The 22,570-nt window shown below is 41.6% G+C and overlaps 1 protein-coding gene across 2 annotated transcripts in view; it reads right to left on the bottom strand.

Moving 5' to 3' along the window:
- The window catches only part of LOC140727137 (F-box/WD repeat-containing protein 7-like), a 263,330-nt gene that overhangs the window by 83,451 nt on the left and 157,309 nt on the right, over positions 1-22,570 (bottom strand). For both annotated transcript variants that reach the window (XM_073044431.1, XM_073044432.1), the window contains one exon: positions 387-469. In XM_073044431.1, coding sequence (XP_072900532.1) covers positions 387-469 — 83 coding nt within the window. The remainder of the gene's footprint in view (positions 1-386; positions 470-22,570) is intronic.

The raw sequence follows: 22,570 nt of genomic DNA, 5'->3' as shown, positions 1-22,570 counted from the left end.
AAGTAATATGACCGTACTGTGTGGCTACACAATTAATAACACATACCTGAATCTAATTCCTTAAAAGTAATTGATCATATGAAATGTTGAGACAATGTCATATTCAAGCTCATAAAGTCAGGTACTTAAGGTCTGGAAATATACACTGGCAGGATGTACTGTATGAAACATTAATATTAAATAAATTATATCTTTGATGTACTGCTCAGATACATTAATAATTTATGATGCCATTGCAGACTCAGAATGCAGCTGCAATTGAGAGGATTATGAAAACAAATTGTTCTTTGAGTTGTAAGTCAGAGAGAGTGAATGAAGCAGCAAGAACTTGATTAACTGTAAGGGTAACCCATTCAGAAAGTTTGATACAACCTCTAAGTCAATACCTGGAGTATTCAGATCCTTTGCACAATTTCTTTCCTGGTGACAATGATCGCACGTCAAGGCCATTCTCTGATTTTCGCTTCATCTGTGAAGAGAAAAGAGAATGTTATGTTGATGCAGTATATTCAGCTCTGGCTTGCTGGGATAATAACTGGACTCTGGCTAGACACAAAACTATCTTGTAAAGAACCAATAGTTTAATAAACAAAGGCAGCATGAAGAATCAATATCGTCCATCAATCAGACAGATACTCCAATAACAATCCATCCAGACTTAATTGTTCGAAACAATAACCAACCAGCAATTCAATGGTACAAAGCAAAACAAAGTTATGGCCAAGAACAGCACTAAAATTTATGACAGCCATTTGGGAGCAGACATTTTGGTACTTGCAGGCCGTCCTTCATATATACAAGAGTGCTTGTCTGCTCAACCTCCTGAATCGGCTCTTTTCTGTATTATCATCTACAAAACCACATTGCTTGTAGGTAAGTTAAATGACATTATTAAAGATAAAAAAGGTTTCCGCATTTTTACAAGGAAGCCATCAGCCCATCAAGTGGATTCTGCCTACATTACAGAGTAATCCAGCTAGTCCCTCTCCACCAATCCACAGCCTCCAGCCTTGCACCTCTCGGCATCTTGACATACTTAACATCTGGCTTCAATTTAAAAGGCAAGGAGCCATCCTGTCTCTTTTGATTAGACTGCACCTCAAATTTGCCAATAGCACAATGGAATACATGTATAAATACAGCTAACATTCACATGGTTTAATACCAGGTATAGTACTGCCTGCACTGATTCATCCAAAGTTAGCTAAGATGGTATACCCAATACATAGAGCCTGAAATAAGCAGCTCCAGAGCACAGCAGCATTCCCACTTAGTGCTCTCAAGCCCACCAATGAGCATAAGCTGAAAAAACATCCAGCAGTATAAGCTTCATCTCTCAGGAGTCATATTGTACCTGAACAGTCTGAGGAGATAATGCCTGCTATATATAAGTCTGTCATTTGAACAGAAGCAATTTGATGTACAAAATTAAAATTACCACAAATACATAATATTGAACACCCAGCTTTGCTGTTTGACATACTCTACTCCCAATCCAAATTTTCAAAGCCCTCAGTTACTTAAGCTCAATACTACAGAGTATTAGAATGGCCCATTTATGTACTTATTTAGAGATTCAGCATGGTACCAGTTCCTTTATTAAACATTAGTTGCTACTAATCACACCAAATCAAACTGCATTTTTCACATTGGTCTCTAGAAGATAAACATTTGGGTTTTGTGTAGTGTAAAGGAAGCACCCATTAAAAGAACACCCTGCTCCTTCATATCTCCCCACTCAAGATCCTTGCGCATTTATGCAAAGTTGTCAGTTTCCACTAACATTTACACTTTAAACATTATTGATATATTGTAGAAAATCCACATCACGAACATATTTCTCCACCTAACAATGACCAACTTTAAAATCTGTCTGTGGAGTACTGTGAAAATTCAAAGCCAAGGTATGAAGTTGCAAATTCTTTCTTGGATTCAACAGAGTGGAAGAGCACGAGTGAACTCAAACATAAGTAAAAGTACCGGTAATTAAGAAATAGAAGGACCAAATAATCCAACAAACCCAATCCCCAATTCAGCAAGACAGTGAACCACCCTCCTCCATTAGCCCCTGCCTTCTATGACCAACCTAATTTTATATCCAACTCAATAACAGACCTAATCTTCAGAACCAGTCCACCATGGAGGACCTCGTCAATGTCTTACTAAAGTCCATGTAAATACAATGGTATGCAAAAGTTTGGGCACCCCTGGATAAAATTTCTGTTACTGTGAATAGTTAAGTGAGTAGAAGATGAACTGATCTCCAAAAGTCATAAAGTTAAAGATGAAACATTCTTTTCAACATTTTAAGCAAGATTAGTGTATTATTTCTGTTTTGTACAATTTTAGAGTGAAAAAAAGGAAAGGAGCACTATACAAAAGTTTGGGCACCCCAAGAGATTTGAACTCTCAGATAACTCTTACCAAGTTCTCAGACCTTAATAAGCTTGTTGGGGTTATGACTTGTTGACAGTCATTGTTAGGAAGGGCCAGCTGATGCAACTTTCAAAGCTTTATAAATACCCTGACTCCTCAAACCTTGTCCCAACAATCGGCAGCCATGGGCTCCTCTAAGCAGCTGCCTAGCACTCTGAAAATTAAAATAAATGATGCCCACAAAGCAGGAGAAGGCTATAAGAAGATAGCAAAGTGCTTTCAGGTAGCTGTTTCCCCAGTTCGTAATGTAATTAAGAAATAGCAGTTAACAGGAACGATGGAGGTCAAGTTGAGGTCTGGAAGACCAAGAAAACTTTCCAAGAGAACTGCTCATAGGATTGCTAGAAAGGCAAATCAAAACCCCTGTTTGACTGCAAAAGACCTTCAGGAAGATTTAGCAGACTCTGGAGTGGTGGTGCACTGTTCTACTGTGCAGCGACACCTGCACAAATATGACCTTCATGGAAGAGTCATCAGAAGAAAACCTTTCCTGCATCCTCACTACAAAATTCAGCGTCAGAAGTTTGCAAAGGAACATCCAAACAAGCCTAATACATTTTAGAAACAAGTCCTGTGGACTGATGAAGTTAAAGTAGAATTTTTGGCCACAATGAGCAAAGGTATGTTTGGAGAAAAAAGGGTGCAGAATTTCATGAAAAGAACATCTCTCCAACTGTTAAGCATGGAGGTGGATCGATCATGTTTTGGGCTTGTATTGCAGCCAGTGGCACGGGGAACATTTCACTGGCAGAGGGAAGAATGAATTCAATTAAATACCAGCAAATTCTGGAAGCAAACATCACGCTGTCTGTAAAAAAGCTGAAGGTGAAAAGAGGATGGCTTCTACAACAGGATAATGATCCTAAACACACCTCAAAAAAAGAAAGCGTTTACAAGCTGTGATACTTGTCAAAGGGGGTGTTACTAAGTACTGACCATGCAGGGTGCCCAAACCTTTGCTTTGGGCCCTTTTCCTTTTTTGTTATTTTGAAACTGTAAAAGATGTGGAAAAAAAGTAAACTTGCTTAAAATATTAAAGAAATGTGTCATGTTTAACTTTATGCCTTTTGGAAATCAGGTCATCTTTCACTTGCTTAGCTATTCACAGTAACAGAAATTTTGACTGAGGTGCCCAAACTTTTGCATGCCACTGTAAATACTCACTGCACTATCCTCAAGCATCTTCATTACCTCCTCAAAAAACTCAAGTTTGTAAGATGTGGTATAGATTCCATCTGGCTCTGGGTCTTATCCACCTTAATGTTTTCAACATCTCCTCAATATCAACACACCCTAGAATATCAGAATCAGAATCAGGTTTAAAGATGGATTACAAAAGTAAGCTAGAAAATAATATTAAACAGGATACCAAAAGTTTCTTCAAATACAAAGTGTAAAAGAGAGGCTCAAGTGGATATCGGACTGCTAGAAAATGATGCTGGAGAGGTGGTAATAGAGGTTACAACAAAATGGCAGATGAACGGAATAAGTATTTTCCATCAATCTTCACTGTGGAAGACACTTAGCAGCATGGTCAAAGTTTCAGGTGTCAGCAGGCATTAAATATGTGAAGCTACTATAACTAGAGAGAAGGTTCTTGGGAAACTGACAGATCTGAAGGTAGATACCGGTAAGTCACCTGGACCAGATGGTGTACACTCCAGATTTCTCGCAGAGGTGACTGAAGAGATCATTATGGCATTAGTAATGTTTTTTCAAGAATCACTAAATTCTGACTGGCTGCCGCAGGGACCGATTCTTTTGATGGCCTTGTTGCGAAGTTTGCAGACAATATGAAAACAGGTGGAAGGACAAGTAGTTTTAAGGAAGCAGAGAAGCTACAGAAGGACTTGGATTAGGAGAATGGGCAAAGAAATGACAGATGGAATACAGTATCAGGATGTGTATGGTCATGCAATTGGGTAGAAAAAAATTATTATTTTCTAAATGGAGAGAAAATACAAAAAACTGAGATGCAAAGGGACTTGAGAGTTCTCGTGCAGGATTCCCTAAAGGTTAATTTGCAGGTTGGGTCTGTGAAGAGGAAGGCAAATGCAATGTTAACATTCATTTCAAGAGGACTAGAATATAAAAGCAAGGGTGTAATGTTTAAACTTTATAAAGCACTGGTGGGGCCTCACTTGGAGTACTGTGAGCAGGTTTGGGTTCCATATCTTAGAATGGATGTGCTGAAACTGGAGAGAATTCAAAGGAGGTTCACGAAAATGATAACATTATTGAATGGTTTGTCATATGAAGAGCATTTAGTGGCTCTGGGCCTGTATTCACTAAAATTCAGAGGAATGAGAGGTGACCTCATTGAACTTATCGCATGGTGAAAGGCCTTGATAGAGTGGATGTGGAGAGGATGTTTCCTGTGGTGGGAGAGTCTAAGACCAGAGGACACAGCCTCAGAATATAGGGCATCCTTTTTAAATGGAAATGAGGAGGAATTTCTTTAGCCAGAGAGTGGTGAATCCGTGGAATTCTTTGCCACAGGCAGCTGTGGAGGCTAAGTATTTATGTATTTTTAAGGCAGAGAATCTTCACTGGTCAAGACATGAAGGGATACGAGGAGAAGGCAGGAGACTGGAGCTGACAGGAAAATTAAATCAGCCAGGATGAATTGGTGGAGCAGATTCAATGTGCCAAAAGGCCTATTCTGCTCCTATATCTTATAGTCTTATGGTTTTATATCACCGGCATATGTCGAGAATTTTGCTGTTTTGAGGAAGCAGTACATTGCAGTACATATTAATAAAAAAATATAAATTGCAAGAAAAACAATACTGTTCAAAATTCTTAGACACACAAACAAAATCTGTAAAGTGAAGATGTTTTCAAAAATAATAGTTTCTAAACATCAAAAAATTATAAAGGGCAGTAAACAGTAAAAGAAAAGCTAAATGAAATCAACATTCAGTGTGATCACCCTTTGCCTTCAAAACTTCATCAATTCTCTTAGGCACACTGTCATGCAGGTTTATAAGAAAATCAGCTAGTAGGTTGCTCCAAGCATCTTGGAAGACTTGCCACAGTTCTTCTGCAGGCGTTCGCTATCTATCTTCCTTATGCCTCTCCAGGTAATTCCAGACAGCTTCGATAACGTTGAGATCGGGGCTCTGAGGAGGCCATACCACAAGTTGCAGAACCCGTCCTTCTTATTACAGAAGTTAGTCCTTTGTGACCTTGGCTGTGTGTTTGATGTCATGGTGCTGCTGCAGAATGAAGTTGGGAATGATCAGATGCCTCCCTGATAGTACTGTGTGATGGATGAGAACCTACTTGTATTTCTCAGCACTGAGGATTCCATTAATTCTGACCAAATCACCAGACAACCACCGCCGTGCTTCACTGTTGACTGCAGACACTCATCCATGTAGTGCTCTCCAGCTCTTCTATGGACAAACTTCCTCCTGTTTGAGCCAAAAATTTCAAACTTTGACTTGTCAGTTCAGAGCACTTGCTCCTATTGTTCAGCACCCCAGCCCTTGTGTTTTGATTCCACTTCGGAGGAATGGCTTTTTGGCAGTAACTCTTCCATGAAGACCACTTCTCTCAAGACCTTTCCAGACCATAGAGGAGTGTACTTGTGTTTCTCTGGCTTCTATCATTTTCAGAGCTAATAGTAGTGCTGCATTTCTTCCGACGTAGAAGGAACATCAGTTTCGTGTACCTTTCAGCACTCGGTTTCTGTGGCTGACTCCTGCATTTCTGGTCTTGAACCTTGCCTGTTTGCTTGTGCTTCTTCAGAAGAGCTTGGACAGCACAATTCAAAATTCCTGTCTGCTGCAAAATTTCTGCTTGGCAGAGACCTTGTTAGAAACATAGAAAACCTACAGCACAATACAGGGGCTTCAGCCCACAAAGTTGTGCCGAATGTGTCCCAACCTTAGAAATTACTAGCCTTACCCATAGTCCTGTATTTTTCCAAGGTCCATGTACCTATCCAAAAGCCTCTTAAAAGACCCTATCGCATCCACCTCCACCACCGTTGCTGGCAACCCATTCCATGCACTCACCGCTCTCTGAGTAAAAAACTTACCCCTGACATCTCCTCTGTACCTGCTCCCCAGCACCTTAAACCTGTGTCCTCTTGTGGCATCCATTTCAGCCCTGAGAAAAAGCCTCTGATCAATGCCTCCCATCATCTTATACACCTCTATCAGGTCACCCCTCATCCTCCGTCGCTCCAAGTAGAAAAGGCCAAGTTCACTCAACCTATTCTCATAAGGAATGCTCCCCAGTCCAGGCAACATCCTTGTAAATCTCCTCGGCACCCTTTCTATGGCTTTCACATCCTTCCTGTAGTGAGGCGACCAGAACTGAGCACAGTACTCCAAGTGGGGTCTGACCAGGGTCCTATATAGCTGCAACATTACCTCTCGGCTCCTAAATTCAATTCCACGATTGATGAAGGCCAATACACCGTATGCCTTCTTAACCACTGAGTCAACCCGCACAGCTACTTTGAGTGTCCTATGGACTCGAACCCCAAGATCCCTCTGATCCTTCACACTGCCAAGAGTCTTGCCATTAATACTATATTCTGCCATCATATTTGACCTACCAAAATGAACCACTTCATACTTATCTGGGTTGAACTCCAACTGCCTCTTCTCAGCCCAGTTTTGCATCCTATCAATGTCCCGCTGTAACCTCTGACAGCCCTCCACACTATCCACAACACTTCCAACCTTTGTGTCATCAGCAAACTTGGTAACCCATCCCTCCACTTCTTCATCCAGGTCATTTATAAAAATCACAAAGAGTAAGGGTCCCAGAACAGATCCCTGAGGCACATCACTGGTCACCGACCTCCATGCAGAATATGACCCCTCTACAACCTCTCTTTGCCTTCTGTGGGCAAGCCAGTTCTGGATCCACAATGTCCCCTTGGATCCCAGGCCTCCTTACTTTCTCAATAAGCCTTGCATGGGGTACCTTATCAAATGCCTTGCTGAAATCCATACACACTACATCTACTGCTCTTCCCTCATCAATGTGTTTAGTCACATCCTCAAAAAATTCAATCAGGCTTGTAAGGCATGACCTGCCCTTGACAAAGCCTTGACTATTCCTAATCATATTATGCTTCTCCAAATGTTCATAAATCCTGCCTCTCAGGATCTTCTCCATCAACTTACCAACCACTGAGGTAAGACTCACTGGTCTATAATTTCCTGGGCTATCTCTACTCCCTTTCTTGAATAAAGGAACAACACCCGCAACCCTCCAATCCTCCAGAACCTCTTCCGTCCCCATCGATGATGCAAAGATCATCACCAGAGGCTCAGCAATCTCCTCCCTCGCCTCCCACACAGTAGCCTGGGGTACATATCATCCGATTCTGACCACTTATCCATTTTGATACTTTCCAAAAGCTCCAGCACATCCTCTTTCTTAATATCTACATGCTCAATCTTTTCAGTCTGCTGCAATCATCACTACAATCACCAATATCCTTTTCCATAGTGAATACTGAAGTAAAGAATTCATTAAGTACCTCTGTTATTTCCTCTGGTTCCACACACACTTTCCCACTGCCACAATTGATAGGTCCTATTCTTTCATGTCTTGTCCTCTTGCTCTTCACATACTTGTTGATGCAGTATGACCTTGTGCCTTGTTGCTAAGCTCACTCTTGCCATGGTGTAAAAATTGTTGATTTGAAGGTTAAACTGTCACACCTCCCACACCCTCACATTTTAGTTTGGTTGTCCTTTGTCCAGTTTGATTCCTTCTACAGTTTAGTTCATTCAGCTCATTGTGTCATTAGCTTCCTGTTTGCTGTCTTTGTTTAATCATGCACTAGGTTGTATACCTACAAAGATATCACATTTTTATTTGAAAAGTGGTCTATTACTTATATGTAGCTTTCTTTAATGAAATACAAAAACTTCTCTGTAACATTTTTTTTTGGAAAATGAATGTTTGGAAATGGGTTGAATAATGGCAGATGGAATTTAATACAGATAAGTGTGAAGTGTTGCACTTTGGGAGGACCAACCAGGATAGGACTTGCATGGTGAGCAGTTGGGGACTGAGGAGTGCAGTAGAACAGTGGGATCTCGGAATACAGACCTATAATTCCTTGGAAGTGAACGTTCGGAAGTCCTAAAAATTTAAATTAAATAGGCAGTGGAAAAACAGAAAAAATAGTGAGGTAGTGTTCATAGGTTCATTATCCAAGCAGAGTTCTGATGGCAGAGTGGAAGCTGTTCTTGAAATGTTGAGTGTGTCTTCAGGCTCTGGTAGCAATGAGAAGAGGGCATGCCTCGGGTGATCAGGGTCGCTTCTGAATGTGTCTTTAATGTCAGTGAGGCTAATGCCCATGATGGAGCAGCTTATCAATATATCCCTCCCTGATATCAACATCATCCACGTCCTTCTTCTTGGTGAATAATGATGAAAAGTACTCATTTAGACTCATTTAAGTTCTCTTTCCTTGAGTGGACCATGCCTTGCCCCAGCTACCCTCTTGCTTCTAACAAAAAGTCTAATTCTTCCTACTCATGAAATCTGTTGGAACTCAGATAAAAAGCAGATACAATAGGTAAAGACTCTTAGATAGAAAACTGGAGGCCTATGTGGGAGGGAAGGGACAGATTAATTGAACTGAATTGAATTGCATTTATTTCTCACATCCTTCACATACATGAGGAATAAAAATCTTTATGTTACATCTCCATCTAAATGTGCAATGTGTAACCATAGTAATTTATAATAAATAGAACAGTCAATGTATATAAAGTACACTCAAATCAGCATGAGTTAATCAGTCTGATGGCCTGGTGGAAGAAGCTGTCCCGGAGTTGGTCCTGGCTTTTATGCTGCAGTACCGTTTCCCGGATGGTAGCAGCTGGAATAGATTGTTGTTGGGATCACTTCAGTCCCCAATGATCCTACGGGCCCTTTTTACACACCTGTCCTTGCAAATGTCCTGAATCATAGGAAGTTCACAACTACAGATGCACTGGGCTGTCTGCATCACTCTCTGCACAGTCCTGTGATTAAGGAAGGTACAGTTCCCATACCAGGCAGTGATGTCGCCAGTCAGGATGCTCTCAAATGTGCCCTTGTATAAAGTTCTTAGGATTTGGGGGCCCATACCAAACTTCCTCAACCGTCTGAGGTGAAAGAGGCGATATTGTGCCTTCTTCACCACACAGCTGGTGTGCACAGACCATGTGAGATCCTCAGTGATGTGGATGCCGAGGAACTTAAAGCTGTTTACCCTCTCAACCCCAGATCCATTGATGTCAATAAGGGTTAGCCTGTCTCCATTCCGCCTGTAATCCACAACCAGCTCCTTTGTTTTTGCGACTTTTAGGGAGAGGTTGGCAAATTTAATTAGCAGATTAGACCTGTGAGTGGCAACAGTCGTGTACAGGGAGTAAAGGAGGGGACTCAGTACATAGCCATGAGGGGCTCCTATATTGAGAGTCAGAGGGGTGGCGATGAGGGAGCCCATTCTTACCACATGCTGGTGATCTGACATGAAGTCCAGGATCCAGCTACATGAGGCAGGGTCAAGGCCAAGGTCACTGAGCTTCTTGTCGAGCCTGGATGGAACTACAGTGTGGAATGCTGAACTGTATTCCAAGAACAGCATTCTCACATAAGGACGTTACGTAGAGCAGTGGCTATTGCGTCATCTGTCGATTGGTTATGTCGGTAAGCGAATTGTAAGGGGTCCAGTTTGGGTGGCAGCAAGCTGCAGATGTAATCCTTGACCTTAATCTTAGAGTAGGTTGAAAGGTCAGCACAACATCATGGGCCAACGAACCTGTACTGTGTTCTGTTATTCCACTATATGTTTCATCTTCTTTTTCAATTTACTCCTGGTCATTTAACTTTGCAGTCCAGAAATCTGGCAGTATCAACCAAACTTTATCATACCAGTTTCACATCATATATAATTTTATGCATCAACATAAACACCCATACACAGCAATTATAGCAATTACAGAGTTCCCCACAAGAAACAAAAACATCTGTGGATTCAAGGACTGTGTCAACTATCAGGAGTTTGTTCACATTTGAAGAAATCCTTTCACTTACTGTTGGAGATCCATGACTCCTAAAATACTGCTAACAGAAAGACAAGAACCAGACTTGCACCTCAGATAAGGTCCCATGGCTTACCATGTTATTTATAGACATGCAAAGAAAAACGTGTCAGTGCACTGACGTTGTTGTGGGATGTGCTGTGTTTCAACTGCAACAGCTTAAGCAGCAACCAGCAACACGTCCACATTGTTTCTTAAGCAATACTAAATTGCTCAATTGGAACAAATACTCAAGCTTCAGTTATTTGAACTCATCCATTCATCTCACCCTTTGCAGCTGTAAGTAAAGCAAGTTTAAAAGTGGATCTGAGGGGAAACCCTTTTTTAAATTACAGAGTGGCTGATATTCAGAATGTAATCCCAAAGTTGGTGGTGAAATCAGATACAATCTCTCTGATAGATTAGCTCTACTTGTCATATGTACATTGAAACCATACAGTAAAATGTGTCATTTGTGTCAACTCAAATCAGCAAGGCTTGTGCTGGACAGCCCATAAGTCCCACCATGCTACCCACAACTAACTAACCCTAACCTTTGGAAAGTGGGAAGAAACCAGTATACCTGGAGGAAACCCACCATGTCACAGGGAGAATGTACCAAACTCATTTCAGACAGTGGAAAGGATTGAAACACAAACTTACAGCTGGCACTATAAAGCACTGCACTAACTACTATGCTTCCGTGCTGCCCTAAGAGACAGTCACTTACACAGGCAAGGCATAGAAGGACCAAGGATCAATATAGGCAATGGCAATAGTGTAGAGGGACAGATAGGTCAGCATGTATGTTGAAGGCTGAAAAGCCATTTCTATTCTGTGATTATTCTGACAACTGGTGCTTATGGTCAAGTGACAGGAACTTCTCTTGTACAGATTCTGTTGATTGAGATGATTTTCATTTTAGATTGTGTGATACCATGAGGATGGAGGGAGAAGGTCCTGTCACTGTCTGTCTTTCTTAAGATGAGAATAGAAAGCCTTAAGGGGGCCTGAGAAGCAGGCTTTTCCACAGAGGGTGGTGGGCAAATGGAACGAGATATAGTGGAAGCAGATGGACACAACCACAACATTTCATAGACATTTAGACAGGCATCTGGACAGGAATGGCTTGGAGGGATATTCACCAATGCAAGCAAATGGTGGGTACCTTGGTCAGCATGGATGAGTTGGGTTGAAGTCTCTGTTTCCATAACAGAACTTAACAAGGTTAATGACTGACTCTAGAATAAGGGTATTGAGGCCTAGGTTTTGGGAGCTTATTGATGTGTTTAGGGGAAGATGGTACTGAAAGCCGAACTGCAGTTGATAAAGAGTATCCTAATGTATGCATATTCACTGTCCAGATGTTCCAGTACTTTTACTTTACTGAAACTGAACATTTTTCTCCTCCCTCTAATCAACCACAAGGCAATCGTAATAACTTCTGCAAATGTTTTTATCATATGTAATAACATCTAATCTCAAATCATTTATGTTATTTTTCTTCTACAAGCATTGAACTTTGGTTGGAATCTCACTCCAGTCACAGCCTTCTCTTCCTGCTACAGAACAAATTGTGGATTTAAATATGAATCTTACTTGGATCCTGCAGAAATTTTGTTGGCCAAGTGGGACCATATAAAAAGACTTGCTGAAATTTATGTAGATTACCCTCATCCATCCTCCTTGGCATGTACCTACGGCTTGTAATTACACTGTAAATAGTCAAAGAACACTACATCACAGAAACAGGCCCTTTGGCCCATCTAGTGCATGCTCAACTGTTATTCTGCCTAGTTCCATCAACAGGCACCTGGATTATAACCCTCCATGTCCCTTCCATCCATGTTCGCTTAAATGCTGAAATTGAACCCGCAGCCATCATTTCCGCCAGTAGCTCTTTTCACACACACCCTCAGGTTCCCTTCAAACATTTCGCCTTTTGTCCTCAAACAATGACTTCTAATTTTAGTCTCACTCAGCCTCATGGTAAAAGCCTGCTTGCATTTATCCTATCTATAACCTTAATTTAGTATACCTCTATAAAATTTTCCCTCATTCTCCTACACTGCAGGGAATAAAATCCTAGCCTATTTAATCTTTCCCTATAACTCAGGTCCTCAAGTCCTGGCAACATCCTCGTAAATTTTCTCTGCACTTTTTCCAATCATATTGGCATCTTTACTGTAGGTTGGTGACCAAAACTGCACACGATATTCCAAATTATGCCTATCATATATGCCAAAAGCTTTCTTTATGATCCTATCTACCAGTTACACCACTTTCAAGGAATTTTGGGTCAATATTCCCAGATCCCTCTGCTCTACCAAATGCATTCCCTAGTGCTCACCGTGCAAGTCCTATCCTGGTCAGTCTACCCAATGTGCAACACTTCACACTTAACTGCATTAAATCCCATCTGCCATTTTTCAACTCATTTTTCCAGTTGGTCCAAATCTTGTTGCGAGCCTTGATAGCTTTCTTCATCCAGGTTAACTATCTCAATGATAATGTTGCCGAATGGATCAGCAAATTTGCAGATCAGTTTACTACATTATCATCCAGATTGTTAATATAGATGGCAAACAACAATGGACCCAGCACCAATTGCAGCGGTACTCCACTAGTCAAAGGCCTCAAGTCAGAAAGGCAACCATCTACTACTACTCTCTGGCTTCTCCTGTGAAGCCAATGTCGAACCCAATTTATACCTCATCCTGAATGCAGAGCGACTGAACCTTCTCGACCAACCTTCCCCCCCCCCCCTTCTATATGGCAGTACTATATCACTCGTAACCAAAAATAATTTTAAAACGCTTATTAGAGTATTTGCAGTTTTCTCCCCTGCTTCTTTTAATATCCCAGGATATACTTCATCTAGGCCTGCTGATGAAAGTTCCTTCATTAGCATCCGTTCATTGTTTCACACACTTTGTCCTTAAATACATTAGGGTGTCTTATTTTGTAAAGACAATTGCAGAGTATTCATAACACAGTGCAATGTTCAAAGTGCAAATGAGTCAGGGAATTTAAAAATCAAAGAAAAAAATCAGAAATATTAAACAAATTACTATCTGTATTTATGAAGTTACCAGACTGTCAAAGAACACATCTCCATAGGTGGTCATCTCCCACCCTTACCTAGTCTCCCTACAAGACAACTCCATTTATTTAAAACTTCTTGACCCTTATCTACTTCCTCAGTACATGACCCTTCTAGTCACTGACACAATCTAGTTCAAGTTTAATTGTCATTCAACCAAACATTGTATACAGCCAAACAGAACACTGTACCCAACGGTCACACACAGCACATATAACACATAATTACAATAGCAGAAGAAGTCACAAAAAACCAAAAAACATATATGTAGTCCAAGTCCCTGAGTGTCATAGCTTGTAGACTGATGGTGCAGCAGTTTCTCATCACATGCTAGTGTAGCTGCAGATGAACACAGTCCAATTCAACTTCCACCAAGCAAACACTGGAGGGGCCAACCCCTAACCTAGCACTGATTCCAGCTCTCTCCTACACCAGCTCCAGCATCTCCTTCCCTGAACAGCTGCAACAGGTGACCCTGCAGCATGAGGGCCTAGTCCGCACAACAACCAAGGCCACGCAGCACCCCCGCCGACGGTCTTTACAATCAACTAATGAACAGTATTTGACATTACCAATGCCCAACAGGGTCTTGCGATCTCAAGAAAATTATCATTTAGCTGGTTATATCTATTGAACTAAAATAAATCTCTTTAATAACATCATTGAACCGTGGTGGAGTGGGCAGCGCTATAAATGCTTGGAATCAGCATCGACTTTTATCATAGGAATCAAGCTGGACGTGAACTTAATTTTAATTTTAGTAACTCATCTTAATATGCATGGGAAAGGTTGATGGAGCAGTATGGAAGATACTTCATCCATGCTTCAGCTATTTAAGCACAACAACCAAGGCCACGCAGCACCCCCGCCAACGGTCTTTACAATCAACTAATGAACAGTATTTGACATTACCAATGCCCAACAGGGTCTTGCAATCTCAAGAAAATGATCATTTTGCTGATAACATCTATTGAACAAAAATAGTCCAAAATAGTCTATGGCAGTGCCTCACTTGGATGAGTCCAAAAATTCATTTTTGATAAGTTTAAAAATAGCCCAGGAAATGTTTCTAAAGTTTAATGTAATTTAAGTGGAATGATAATCAGAAGCAGTGTGCTTTTGTTTGAACATTGGAATCATGATTTATTATACAAAGTGAATGAATGCAGATGAATGCACCAGCACTTGCACTGACCAGAGGAAATAATCAATAGTGCTGTGATAATCAGATTTCACTGAGAAACACAGCTGGATCAACTCACTTCCGTTTTCATTTTTCTTATTTACTCTGCAGAAACTATAGTTCTGACTGTACCAACTCACAACTGTGGAAACAAAAATTCTGGAAACCAGAATATTCCTGCTAGGGCTTCTACCAAATATTAGTTTTGTGGAGGGGACTCGATGGACCGAATGACCTAATTCTGCTCCTACTTCATATGGTCCAATACCCCAACCCCGTGAACCTTTACAGAAAAACATTTTGCAAGATGTATTACCAAGAGCTTTTCTCAAAATCCTGGCTTACATCATTTCTGAATTCTTCTCTCATCTACTTAGCAGGTACTTTTGCAAAAACTATTAGATTAGTTAATAATCCCGTCACCCTACCAGGGATAGGGTTCCTCTTTTCCTCACCTACCACCCAACCAGCCTTCAGGTCCAGAACATAATTCTCCAGACATTCTGCCATCTTCAATGGGATCCCACCACCAAACACATCTTTCCCTCCTCCTCTTCCCCCCAACTTTTGGCTTTCCGCAGGGATCGCTCATTATGTGATTCCCTTGTCCATTCGTCCCTCCCCCACTGATCTCCCTCCTGACACTTATCCTTGAAAGCAGAATAACTGCTACTCCTGCCCCTACACCTCCTCCCTCACTACCATTTAGGGCCCCAAACAGTCCTTCCAGGTGAGGCGACACTGCAGCTGTGAGTCTGTTGGAGTCACATACTGTGTCTGGTGCTTCTGGTATAGCCTCTTGATTGGGAAACAGCTTTGCCAAGCATCTATGCTCTGTCCACCAGAAGAAGTGGGATTTCCTAGCGGTCATCCATTCCCATTCCAATATGTCAATCCATGGCCTTCTCTACTGTCGTAATGAGGCCACATTAGGTTGGAGGAACAGCACCTTATATTCCACCTGGGTAGCCTCCAACCTGCAGGCATGAACATCGATTTCTCGAGCTTCTGGTAATATCACACCACCCATCCCCACCAGTCCCCATCCCCTTTTCCCTCTCTCATCTTATTTCCTTGACTGCCCATGTCCTCCCTCTGGTGTTCCTCCCCCTTTTTCTTTCTTCCATGGCCTTCTGCCCTCTCCTATTAGATTCCTCCTTCTCCAGCCCTGTATCTCTTTCACCAATTAACTTCCCAGCTCTTTACTTCACCCCTTCCCCCAAATCTACTCATCCTTTTCTCTCCAGTCCTGCTGTTTACTCTTTTCCATGGATGCTGCCTGGCCAGCTGAGTTCCTCAAGCATTTTGCGTGTTGCTTGGATTTCTGGCATCTGCGGATTTTCTCTTGTTTGAGATTAGTTAAATATGATTTCTCTTTCACAAAAATGAATTGAGCCTGCCTAATTATATTATGAATTAAGAGGGAAATAAAGAATTGACATTTCAGCACATTAGGCACCATCTATGAAGGGAAATAAAGAGTCGATATTTCGGGTCAAAGCCCTTCATCAGGACCAAAGAGCACATTTTTATGCTGCATATCTTGATGAAGACATCAACTTAAGAGTCATGGATGACTACAGCATAGAAACAGGCTCTTCAGCCCATCTTGTCCAAGTCAGACTATTAATCTGCCTAGTCCCATCAGTCTGCACCCAAACAACAGCCCTCCATTCCTCTCCCATCCATGTACCTATCCAAATGTATTTTGTGTTATTTATTTAATTGGGTTCTCTTTATCTAGTTTCAGGACTTTTGTGAAGACTTGATCTCATTTTAGGTCATATTTACACAGAAATAGGAAAAATTCTACAGGGTTCACAAACTTTCTAGCACCACTGTATATCTCCATCAGGAGGGTCTTAAAGCTGTCTACTTCTTTCTGGACAACAGACCCAACCAGTTCTCCTCCCTCACCACTCTCCTTTGTCTGGCAGAATTGGTTCCCCCCCCCACCCCCCAACAATTTCTCCTTCAGCCTATCCCACTTCCTTCAAACCCAAGGTGTAGCTTTGGGTCCAAGGTGTTGCACGGGTCCTAACTATGCCTGCCTTTTTGTCAGATATGTGGAACAGTCTATGTTCCAAACCTACACTGGCATCGTTCCACAACTCTTCCTACATTACACTGATGACTGCATTGGTGCTGCTTCCTGCACCCATGATGAGCTCATCAATTTCATCAACTTTGCCTCCAACTTCCAGCGTGCCCTCAAGTTTACTTGGTCCATTTCATTCTCTCTGTCTCCATATCTGGCGACAGTATACCTACTGACATCTTTTATAAACCTACTGACTCTCAAAGGTATCTTGAGTATACCTCTTCCAATCCTTTTACTTGTAAAAATGCCATTCTCTTTTCTCAATTCCTCCGGCTCCGCTGCATCTCAGAATTAGGCATTTCATTCTAGAACAACTGAGATGTCCTCCTCCTTCAAAGGGGCTTTCCCTCCTCCACCATCAATGCTGCCCTCACTTGCTTCTCTTTCATTTCACTCACATCTGCCCTCACACCAATCTCCCGCCACCACACCAGGGATAGGGTTCCTCTTGTCCTCACCTACCACCCCACAAGCCTCTGCATTTAGCACATAATTCTCTGTTGAGATGGATGTTAATGTGAAAATTAGAAACTTGGCACAATTTGACCACAATCCTCACACTCACCTGGCAGTTTCTGTCTTGTTCTGCATATATACATTTTCTCAAAATCAACAGTATTGGAAATAAAGGGAACCAAACAATTCAGAGAAGTTAAGCATGATGGCAAGCAAGTCACTGAAGCCTATCGAAAGGTGAAAGGCCTCTAAAGAGTAAATGTGGAGAGAACGTGGTGGGAGAGTCTAAGACCAGAGGACACAGCCTCAGAATAGAAGGGTGTCCTTTTAGAACGGAATGGAGAAGGAATTTCTTTAGCCTATACGTGGAGGCCAAGCCTTTATGTATATATAGACCATAAGTCATAGGAGCAGATTTAGGCTATTTGGCGCATTAAATCCATTCTGTCATTTAATTATGGTTCATCCCTTTTATCCCTCCTCAACCTCATATCCCAGCCTGCTCCCTGTAACCTTTGATGCTGTGTCCAATCAAGATTCTATCAATCTTGCCTTAAATACACACAACGACCTGGCATCCACAGCTGCATGTAGCAACAAATTCCACAAATTCACCCCCCTCTGGCTGAAGAAATTTTCCTGCATCTCTGTTTTAAATGTAAGCCCCTCTATCCTGAGGTGGAACCCTCTTGTCCTAGACTCCCCCTCCATGGGAAACAGTCTTACCACATCTACTCTGTCTAGACCTTTCAACATTTCAAAGGTTTCAATGAGATCCCCCCTTATAAGACAAAGAAAAATCCTTCTAAATTCTAACAAGTACAGACCCAGAGCCATCAAACGTTCCTCGTATGATAAACCTTTCATTCCTGGAATCATCCTAGTGAACTGCCTCTGGACCTTCTCCATTGCCAGCACATCTTTTCTTAGGTGAGGAACCCAAAACTGTTCACAATACTCAAGGCAAGGCCTTACTAGTGCCTATAAAGCCTTAGCATTACATCCCAGCACTTGTATTCAAGACCTCTTGAAATGAATGCTAACATTGGATTTGTCTTCCTCACCACCAACTCTACCTGCAAGCTAACCTTTAGGGTGTTCTGCACAAGGATCCCCACGTCCATTTGCATTGCAGATTTTTGGACCTTTTCCCCGTTTAGAAAACAGTCTGAATTCCCCCACTTGAATTCCCCCCATTGTTCTAAACTCCAGCGATTACAGCCTCAGAGCCTTCAAATGCTCATAATGTTAACTCTTTCATTCAAAGAATGATTCCCGTGAACCTCCTTTGGACCCTCATCAATGCCAGCACATCTTTTCATAGATAAGGGAGCTAAATTTCTTCACAGTGCTCCAAGTGCAGACTGAACAGGGTCTTGTGAAGCCTCAACATCTCACGTTCTTGCTCTATATTCTTGTCCTCTCTCGAAAAGAGTGCTAACGTTGCATCTTACCTCTGACTCAGTCTGCAAGATAACCTTTAAGGGAATCCTGCACAAGGACCTCTAAGTTTTGAATTTTCTCCATTTAGAAAATAGTTTATGCCTTTATTCCTTCTACCAAAGTGCATGACCGTACACTTCCCTACACTATATTCCATATGTCACTTCCTTGCCCACTGTCCCAATCCAAGTCCTTCTTCACACTACCTTCTTCCTCAACACTACTTGTCCCTCCACCTATCTTCATATTGCCTGGAAACTTGGGTACAAAGCCATCAATTCCATCATCCAAATCATTGACATGTTATTTAAAAGTGGTCCCAACATCGATCCCTGCAGAACACCACTTGTCACTGTCACACAACAGAATAGGCTCCCTTTATTCATCCTCCTTGCTTCCTGCCAGTCAGCCAATCTTCTATCTACGCTCGTATCTTTCCTGTAATACAATGGCTCTTATCTTGTTAAGCAGCCTCGTGTGTAACACCTTGTCAAAGGCCTTATGAAAATCCATGTAAACAGCATCCACTGACTCGCCTTTGTCTATCCTGCCGGTTATTTCCTCAAAGAATTCCAATCCATGCTGACTTTGGCATACTTTATCATGTGCTTCCAAGTACCCTGAAATGTCATCTTTAATAACAGGCTGGAACATCTTCCCAACCACTGAAGTCAGGCTAACTGGCCCACAATTTCCTTTTTCTGCCTATGAAGTCTTGGAAATGCAAAAGGGAATCTGAACACTCTAAGGAAACTCAGGGAGACTGTACCTAATACAGCTAATAACAGAAGTCAGGTTGCTGGAGCAGTGAGATAGAAACTTCACTTAACCACAGTATCTTTTATTTAAAGATGAAAATGGATTTCAACATTGCAACCAGAGTTTGCCTGGAGAGAAGCTGGAAGCACATAGGGAGAGTGGAAAAGAAATTAACCATTACACACAAGGACACAAGCTTTTAAAAATTTGGATAAGTACATTGATGGGAGGGATATGGAGGGCGATGATCCAGGTGTATGTTGATGGAACAGTTCTGCACAGACTAGATGGGCCAAAGGGCCTGTTTCTGTGCTGTGGTGTCCTTTGACAATTGTGTTTACTGCTGCATTTGCTGACAATTATTGGCAGGTGACCCAAATGTGTGGTATGTGAGAATACATAGATCACAAATCTTGAAACTAAACTGCTTTCTGATGTGTCTCAGAGCCCTAACATAAAATGACAACCGATGGGTTCAAAAGCTAGCCATATACTTCAATTACCATTTCTAAATTTAAATTACTGAGCAGTTTTTCCAGTGGATCTTGCTAAACAAAATTAACTGAACAAATGAAGCACAATATCCAAGATGGAAAAGTGGGTCCATAAGCAACATTCATTCATAAATCCAAAGTTAAAAGTAAATTTAATATCAAAGTACATATAAGTCGCTATATACAACCCTGAGATTCATTTCCTTGCAGGTATACACAATAAATCGAAGAAACACAATAGAATTAATGAAAGACCACGCCCAACAGAATGCACAAGCAGCCAATATGCAAAAGACAATAAACTCTGCAAATATAAAAGAAAAATAATAATAATAAATAAATAAGCAACAAATATGGAGATTGTGAGACGAAGAGTCCTTAAAAGTGAGCTGATAGGATATGGGAACATTTCGATGATGACGCGAGTGAAGTTGAGTGAATTTATCCCCTTTGGTTCAAGAGCCTGATGGTCAAGGGGTAGTAACTGTTCCTGAACTTGGTGGAGTGAGCCCTCAGGCTCCTGCACTATATTTTGATGGCAACAGTAAGAAGAAACCATGTCCTGGGTGGTGGGGGTCCCTGATAATGGATGCTGCTTTCCTGTGATAACTCTCATATCCATAGAAGTTAGTCAAAGTTTTAGATGTCATACCAAATCTTCACAAATTCCTAAAGAAGTAGAGATGCTGCCGTGTTTTCTTTGTCATTGCACTTACATGCTGGGCCCAGGACAGATCCACTGAAATTTTAACACTGAGGAATGTGAAGTTGCTTACTCTCTCCACCTCTGATCCCCCAATGAGAACTGGCTCATGGACTTCTGGTTTCCACCTCCTGAAGTCAATAATCAGCTTCATGGTCTTGCTGACATGGGAGTGAGAGGCTGTTGTTGTGGCGCTACTCAGCTAGATTTTCAATCTCCTTCCTATATGCTGATTCGTCACCACCACTTTGATGTTAGGCAATTATTATTATTAGAGCACATAGGTGTAGAGTGATAATACTATAAAAAATGGACCTTTGTGACTTAGGGAGAAACTGACTTCTGCAACCTCTCCAAAGCTTTTACATCCTTCCTATAGTGTGGCAACCAGAACTATACACAATACTCCAAATGTGGCCCGAAGTTTTATATAGCTGCAACAAGACTTGCCAACATTTATACTCAACACCCTAAACAGATGAAGTATGCTGTACACCTTCTCTATCACCTTATCCACTCGTGCACCCCAAGATCAGGTTTCATCAGTGTTCTGAAGGTTCCTGCCATTTACTGCCTACTTGCCCCTTATATCTGATCTCCCACACTAGTTCACAACTCACGCTTTATATCCACGCAGACACGAGAAAACGTACAAACTCCTTATAGACAGCACCAAGATTGAACTTCCAAGCGCCCTGAGCATTAATAGTGTTGCACTAACTGCTATGCTACCATGGTGACCCCAAAAAATGTGGTTTAAAGGTTAACCTGTATGTCTTTAGAATGTGGACGGAAATTGAGCACCTGGAGGAAACTGAACCAAACACGGGGAGAATGTACAAACTCCTTACAGACAATGATGGGAATCAATTGGAGGCACTATAAAGTGTTACACTAACCAGTACACAGACTTGCTGCCTGACACTTTCTGGATTAAACTCCATCTGCTACTTCTCTACCACATTTCCAATTGCTCTATATTCTGCCAAATCCTTTGGCAACCTTCCTCATTATCCACAATTCTGCAGCCCATCTACATTTTTATCCAAATCATAACTGGAGACATAACCCTCAGGAAAGTACTGAGGAAAGGTACTTCAGAAAAAGCTGAAGCTTTAGCTGTTGTGTCTGTTGCAAACAGTCAACTACCCAATCCAGAAAATTGGCTAATAAAGCCCTGATCATAAAAAGCAGAAGAAATGCATTTATGGTATTGGACCCCTCAGAGAAAAGACAGGAGGTTTTGACAACAGTGCCTTTCAAGCTGTCCTTCCTCACCAATATCCTGCTTACTACTACCTAGTTTACAATTTCTCCAGGAATCCCCAGTACATTATACATTATCACAATATTAGACCAATTACAGGCAGTCAATCATTCCAGCCCATTCTCCTCAGGGCATTGACCATAAACCAACCATTTTGATCTGCCTTATCAATGACCTTTCTTCCATCATTTGGTCAGAAATACAGACTTTGCTGCTGGAAGTACAGTGCTCAATTCCACCTACTGCTCCTCAACAAAATGACTCAGCCCAGAGCTGCATGAGGCAAGACTCAGGTAACATTCAATAATGGCTGATAACAGGCAGTAACATTACACCACTGAAGTGCCAGCAATGATATTCAACAAGGTCAATCACCACCTACTCTTTCTATTCAATGGCAATTAAATTGCCAAAAACCCCAGCAATTCCCCATGTCCTAACTACCAAAAGAACTCACTGGCCCCCTACGGTAACGTAGCCTGCAGATATTTGCAATTAGCTACTCCAACATCTCCCAAACCTATGATTTCTAACACTAAAGGACAGGAGATACACTGGAACACCACCACCTGCA

Source organism: Hemitrygon akajei, chromosome 4 (assembly GCF_048418815.1).
Source record: "Hemitrygon akajei chromosome 4, sHemAka1.3, whole genome shotgun sequence".
Classification (NCBI taxonomy): Eukaryota; Metazoa; Chordata; class Chondrichthyes; order Myliobatiformes; family Dasyatidae; genus Hemitrygon; species Hemitrygon akajei.
This window is presented reverse-complemented; position numbering and strand designations above follow the sequence as displayed.